This window comes from Phaethon aethereus, assembly GCF_964289735.1.
Source record: "Phaethon aethereus genome assembly, chromosome: 11".
NCBI classification, from domain to species: domain Eukaryota; kingdom Metazoa; phylum Chordata; class Aves; order Phaethontiformes; family Phaethontidae; genus Phaethon; species Phaethon aethereus.
The window spans coordinates 24,722,831-24,730,108 of NC_138587.1; the positions used below are offsets into that span (position 1 = coordinate 24,722,831).

General features: G+C 51.5%; 1 protein-coding gene across 1 annotated transcript; it reads right to left on the reverse strand.

Annotated features, from left to right (window-relative positions):
* Nucleotides 1–1,988: 1,988 nt before the first annotated feature.
* LOC309408822 (ubiquitin carboxyl-terminal hydrolase 42-like) lies at nt 1,989–7,049 on the reverse strand (the record flags this gene model as incomplete). Its single annotated transcript, XM_082004797.1, has 10 exons — nt 1,989–2,013; nt 2,250–2,350; nt 2,570–2,710; nt 3,105–3,216; nt 4,738–4,820; nt 5,297–5,367; nt 5,549–5,616; nt 5,785–5,887; nt 6,053–6,163; nt 6,851–7,049. 10 exons carry the CDS (start codon nt 7,047–7,049, stop codon nt 1,989–1,991), a joined length of 1,014 nt encoding a protein of 337 aa, XP_081860923.1.
* Nucleotides 7,050–7,278: the final 229 nt, after the last annotated feature.

Sequence of the window (7,278 nt, forward strand, 5' to 3'; positions counted from 1 at the left end):
AATGGAGCCTTGCAAGTATTCGTCCAGCGTGTTCTCCTAAGGGAAACGGCTAAGCTAAGCGCTTCACTTGCAGGCGTGCCAGGTCCAGAAGGACAGTGCTGCCAGCCTTGTCCTCTTGGGCACACAGCTCACCACGCCAGGTCAGCAGAGCGTGACTGCTGCCAAGAAAGATCACCGCGCTTGGCTGCTCCTGTGGACCCTGTTCCTGCTCATGTCGCCATTCCCAACGCCTCTCTTGCTGGATTCAGTTTCTAGAGGGCACAGTAGTCCCAAGCGCTGCCATTCGGAGGTGAAAGCGGATGCCGATGGAGCAGCGCCGTTGCTCATTTTGCAGTGGGTCTCTTGGCAGGCTTGGGAGCTGGGTGTTTTATACTTTCCGTGAGGAGAAAGGCCTACACGTTTCTGCCTCGCTTTTGCCTCCGAAACTGATCTCCTACATAGGACGCCTTGCGACAGGCTCAGAAACGAGCCAGAAGGCGTAGGAAGTGCAGCTGTGGCGGGACACTGCAGAAGCATCTTCCAGGCTACGCGTTGCCTTTCTCACTCCAACTCTACTGCCCCAGTTTGCCGGGAAACCGGCTTCTTTGCCCAAACGAGGGAGAGAGGAAACCTGTTTTCTTAACACGACGGCCCTGTTGATGGGGACTGTCAGTGGCAATGTTTGTAACGCCTCGGTTTCCTCGTCTCTCTTGCACCGCGGGTGGCGCTGGGGAGAATAACACGCAGGCGACCTGCGCCTCTCATCGAGCAGCACTGCAGATGCTCTCTTCTCAGGCATTTTTCTCCCCTGAGGCCTCTACATCCTCATTTAAGGTGCTCAGCACACGTGGAAACCTTCCAGCCTTCGGGATCACAAGGGCGCTTTCATAAAGGCAGCCTCGAGTTAAAATCTTGAGAAAGCCCCAGACCGCTCTGTTCTTTCTTGCACGCTCCCATGTTCTGCAGAAATCAGAAGCACCGCTTAGGATTGGGTTTAGCAATTTTATTGTTTGCCACATTGTAAATTTCAAGTTTGACGGTTAGCATTCTTTTGACAATGCTTGTCTGCAGCCTTCGATGATAAATTGCAGGTTGTGATTGCAAGCTCAGTCACAAGCACTGAACGCCTCTGTCCGTCAGCCACGCACCTGAAACACCTGGCAAAGAGCTAGGAAACATTTCCCGGTGATGCCGCAAACGTTGTTTGCTCTTTAGTCCTGCTCTCCAGAGTTCTCTTGGATTGCTTTGGCTTCTTGACTTTCTTGCATTTCTTTTTCAGTTTTGCATCACCAGAAAGCTTGTTTCTGTCTTTTGCTTTCGGGCGCACTTTCACCCCCCTCGGCACAGGAATGTTTCCTCTTCCTGGCCGTTGGTTTTTCATTTGCCTGGCCAGAGCCCGCAAACTCTGGGGGAACCGGCACTGGTGGGAGCGCACGGTGTCCGCTGCCATACGCCAGCTGGCGGTGACTGCCCTGCTGCGTTTCCGTGCTGCAAGCGCGCCTCCACTTGGGAGGCGGACTGTCAACTTGGCTTCTCCCCAGCTTCTCCCGCCCCTCAGTGCCAGAGGCTGCTCTCTTCCTGCTGCAGTGCTGACGGGGACTTCCTGCAGAGTCACATGTGTTCCTCTTCCCTTGGATCCTCTGCACATTTTCTTCACCTTCTTGATTTTGCAGTCCCACGGTGCCTCCAGGAAACAGACCGTTCAGCACTCGCTCCGGCTCCGCCATGGCCATGCTCTTTGTATCTTGGCATTCAATGCCTGCTCGGGGGGTCAAATCAGGGCGCCTGGAGAAACAACAGTGATCTTAGTTTAGGGTTGTTCTTGCAGCCTCCTTGTGGCTTCAGGCCCAGGCTGTCGTGTGCCGGCAGCACTTGATAGGACATGCAGAAGACTGAACCAGCACTAGACGCTGGAAATTAGATCACGGTCTTCCAGCCATGTCTGGCCCTTTCGGAGCAGTAATTCATCTTTACACCCTCTCGGACCTCCATTTCGGCCCTTTTCACAGCTAGCCACTCTCAGACAGCAGACAGCTAGCAATTTACACAAGCGCAACCGTTTAGTGCCAAGAAAGGAGGGAGAGGAAAGCGCCTGGCGAACTGCAGACCAGACACAACTCAGTTGGACAGTCGTTGTCTCCAAGGACAGCAAGCAAAACCCACCGGAGGAGAACAGCAACAACAACAACAGCAACAACAACAACAACAAGACGACGACTAGCAGGAGGACAGGGCGTGTGTTCTGAACACCCCTTCGTACTTGTTGTTACCTGACATAGAACAGTAGATATGCCCGCTGGCAGAGAACCGTCTCGATGTCACAAAGAGCTACAGACTCATCATTCATCTTGTACCAACGTCCATCGCTGGCCTGCAAAGAAAGGCAACGCTATCCTTAGATGAACTGCAGGGTTTGGGAACAAAACCACAGACAGGACACCCCTGAAGGACACAATACACCAACATCAATCGGAGCAAGCACCTCCTGAGACGCTCTCCCCGAGAACAGTGCTTACCAGGAGCATTTGCATCCCAGGTGCTCTGCACCAGCACTGATTTTCACACTGCTGGAAACAAAGTTGACTTTTACCTTCACGAAGCAGTAGTAGTGTCCTTCCCGACAGCTGAAACCTTCGTGTACCAGCACGGCGTACAAGGAATAGCGCAGGGGTTCTCCAGCCGCTTGAGACATGTATGCGCCGAGGTCCAAATGTTCTGGGTACTGCACAGCCTAAAGAGAGACCAAGAAGGCTCCAAAATTATCTTGAGCGTCTTTAGGGAACAGCCTGAGACAACCGGGTCACCAAACACAGGCTAGAGGCTGTGCATATATATATGGTTCATCGAAAATGGCTTTTGCCGTTTCATCATTTAAGTGGCAGAAAACTGTTCTTGGCCAAACCAGCTCTTTACGAGCACGGTAGGTGCTTTTCTTCCCATTGGAGGAGCTTTCCTCGTACCACAAGGGAAGGAGCAAGGCCCAGCTGTTGCACTGTTTTTTCTTAGACGTCTGCACTCGACAGCCATCGTGTGCAGATGCGAACAACTTCCAAACAAGGGAAGGTTCTCCTTCGGGAAATGTCTCCCTCCAAGCAGACAAAGTTGCAGTGCACTTGCGTACCTACCTTGGTAACCTTTCTGCCGGAGAAAGCATCAAATCTCTTCAAGCACACTGTCAGGACATTGGAGGAACGATGTATCGTGAGCCTCTTGGACGCAGCAGCCAGCCGTTCACACCTTGAAAACAAGCACACACCCAAGAGTTGCAACGCATCTTCTCTCCACTCCACACCCCATCCAACAAAAAAGCGTAACTCAAAGCAAGTTTTCACGGCTCACGCATGCCTAGGCTACTCGAGTGATGTTTACTTGCACGATACCAGTCGCCTTTTTGTGAACCCATGCGCTGCTCATCAGGCTTGCTGGCACCGACAAGATAGCGGGGCGTAAGAGGACAGCCCTACAGCACAACGAGGCAAGGACAGAGAATATAGCAATGCTGGAAGAGCTGGCAGAAGGCAGCTCAGTCCTCAGCACTAGAAGCTGCGTCAAAGTTCATTGATCAACGCTGAAAATCCCGAAGAAGCTAACAGCCCTTCTCCAGGACAAAGGCATTCCACAGCCCCTGTCTTCGTGGACGGAGGTCTCCCGGACAGAGACGCAACCATCCAAAACCCTTGGAAATGAAACCCTTCGTTGCCGTTTTGTTATGTGGTCCCCAGAAAGGCAGCGCATACAGGGTGACCAGGGCAATTCCGCTGCTGTCACAGGGAAAGACAGAGCAATACTGACGTACGTTGCTTTACATCGTCAAGACAAATACTGTTGATAGGTAGGAAGTGGAAAGAATTAAGCAGCCTCTTCTTCCAAGCCCGATGTCCAAGTGCCGGGCAGGGAATTCTATGGCCACGGTGAATGCCCAGGGACGCGTTAAAAGACAGGTGCTTTATAAAACTGCGTGAGCCTTAGGTACGCTGCTCGGAGGTGGTAATCGCTGAGGAGAAAAATTCCTGGTCAAAGAGAGAAGGAAAACACCAACGAGGAAAAACTGGGAGCGACAGGATGGTTTACCCAAAGTGAAGAAGGTGCCGTACATGTGCAGGGGCTTTCTCTTCCAGCCCACTGGAAAGACAGAAACTTGCTCCTTCAGTATGACTCTGCTGGTCACACGCCACAGAGCACCCTCAGGAGCAGGCACTTCAGCTGTGAGGTGCTTAGCTTGTCTCCTTCTTCCGCAGCGACCACCTCGCTGCCATGCGCGTTTCAAAGGCAGGACATGTTCCTTGGGAGTCTCCATGGGCAAACAAGAACCTGGCATTCATTTTTTCTAATACCCCCGTGGTCCTAGCAACTCCTCATTAACGTTGACTTTCCCAGTGGTAACAAGCAGATATTCGGGCTTTATATATTCAGACGCATCAGACACGAGTGCTGGCTCTCAACCAAGGCTGGCAGTGTTTGCTTCTCTGAGCGTACGGCTGCGTTCAGGCTTGTTTTGCTCAACTGTCGTATGCAAAAGTTTGCATTGCGGACCCCTTAAGTCCATTCACTCTCACTGCAGGCAGCTTTGGTCGAGGGTGGCTCACTTCGGAGAGCAGCAGCCTACAGTCTTTACAGTAGTATCAGTGGTATGGGGAAGAAGAAATCAAACCAAACCAAACCAGCCGTCTCAGGACTGTAGCTGTAAATTAAATGAAAACATAACTTTTTGTCCCAGACGTGCAATACCATAATGGTGTCGACAGTTAATAGTCTTACTTGCTACATTTATAGCCATTCTCGCCCTCCAGCATCTCAGGTTTGACAAAGTCATCCAGAGCTCCAGTGACAGATGAGGCTGCCTGGATGAGGAAGAAAGGACAGTACTAAGCTCCTGGAAATTCCAGATGCCAAGAAATAGCTACCCGTGTGGTACCAGCGTTATCCCAAGAAGCAGCTACGCCTGTGTGGTTACCAGCGTTGCCTGTGGGACGCATGACCAAAGCTAAGAAAAGCAATCCACCCCATGCATCGAGCAATCAGACGTGTATTGAGGCAGCCCAAAGCAGAGAGGTAGGACAGCGTGGCTGTACATCTATCCTGGCTGTAGATGCGGCCGTTACCATTTGCCCAGCTGCAACCCAGCACCCAGCAGAGGTAGACCATTTTAGAGGGCTTGCACAGAAGGAGCACAGAAGTCCCGTTCCCTTCCCACCCACCACCAAGCTCTTGCGTGGTAACAGCCCTGAGTTTTCAGTCAACAGAGCTTACTGGAGACCAACCAGGCCCCCTGCAGGGGCCTTGAAACCTTTTGCACCACAAGTTCAAAACATCTTACCTTGATATCCAAAGGAATATCAAGGAATGCCTCGTAGGTGTCGGAAACGGCTTTGCAGCTGAAGCACGTTACTGGAAGGCAAAGAGGAACCCTCATCAGGATGGCAGGGGCACTAACTCTGCCCGTTCAAATGACCGACACACACTCTCCTTTAGCCACACTGGACATACTGTTGCATACTAGCAGCTCTTTGCCACAAACCGAAGACGAGCCACAGATCATTGCAAGGAGAGCAGTAGCGTTTAAAAGTACCTCTGGATCTTAGAAATCCTCCAAAGACCTGATGAATGACTGTGCTAGCTTGAGAAGATGTGTCCCAGCTGCAAATAGATGGTAATCGGAGCTCAGATGATGGGAGGCAGAGAGTTAGCTCTTCAAAGAGTCTTCCTTGTTAGGGAAGCCCTGGGCCGAGGCTTTCACTGGCGGTCGTAAAGAAAGGAGTCAAAACGGCTAGAGGGCGGTTTCAGTGGCCATGTGCTTATGCTTACTTGCTGCTTCCACTCAAGCAAGCTCTCCGCATGGCATCCAGGGCGTAGCAGAAGAATTCGTGCGCGTCTTCCTGCGTGCCAAGCTGGAAATGTTCTCCTATTCCTAACAAAGAACCAGGTTTTCACATTGATCTCAGAGAAAAGGCAAAGAAATCTTACCCTCCTGAAAGCTCGCCTCCTTAACGTTAGCCCGGCATAAACAGTTACACACAGGGTTCTTCAAGAAATCCCCAAATGCCTCAAAACAAAACCATCTGAAACGACTCACGTGGAAGCTCGCTGACGACAGGCACAGGTATGATGGCACTGCCTGAGCAAGACAGGACCTCCTCCATGTGCACTTCCATTGTACACATCATGCAGAAGCCTTGCTCTGCACCTGGAGAGGGAAGGCAGCAAGCAAGCAAGCCTCTGAGTCAGGTAAAATGTACGCAGCTATGGAAAACGATCATGGAAAAAAGAACCAAACCACCCCACGTTTAAGGTACAGGTACAATCTCCACGCTCCGTTCTACATCCTCACCTCCTCCGATGCCAGGGGCTCAACAGCCCTGTGGCAGTTTATGGCACAGAGTCGCATAGAAGAAGTGTATTTATCTGTCACGTCTGTATTAAGACAGACAGTCTGCGTGAAAACAGACCGACGTGCCAGACTGGGCAGCACAGAGGTGCCTTTGTCGGAATGAACACCTATGGATATGGCAAGAGGCTTCCAGGCTTATGAGAGCCAAGAATTAGAATCAAATCCAAAGAACACGGCTTAGCGGCATTCCAGCAGCAGCAGGAAGTCCAAATGCCAAAGGCTTTTGGCATTTGGCTAAAGGCATTCCTTTCAAATGCACTTCATTAGTCACAAGGAAGCAAGAAATGATCTTGCCTGCAAGTTTGAGCGCGGCGCATGAGATCAGACAACGCGCTCCCTACGCTATGCTGAGCCCCCTCTGAAGGCAATACTCAAAGCCAGCTCCTAGAGGCAAAGGAAGAGCTGTCTTGCCAGAGTCACTGATGTTTTTCCATCCTACAGAGCTTCCCCACAGATTCAAAAGAGCGCCTAGCAAGGACTCACAGGACTGTCTGTGCTCACGAGAGAGCAAGTAGTTGGCCAGCGGCGGGGTGTACGTCAAACACTGCAGGACGGAGTTGAGGAAGCACGTGTTGCCCAGGTTGTAGAGGCCCGCTCCGACGCTGCGTGTTTGCTGCCAGGCCACGCAAATCTTCTGCGGAGGAAACAGGTCCCGTTCCAGCAGAGCTGTTGTGACACTCATGCCTGCAAGGAAATCAGATTTTAAAGGAGAGCCTCTTCTTTTGGTTTAGCAAAGCCCTAGGCTGATATCCCTAGCCTTGTCCCTCTTAGGATGCGCTATGTAAAAGATAAGTAGGAAAAAGGAATTCTGCTGACGGCCTGTACCTACTAGCTACCCAAGCTGTAATAGCAGAGCGCAGCTGACATCTAGGAAGGTAGAGGCCAAGCCACACTTGTACCCTGTCTCTCTC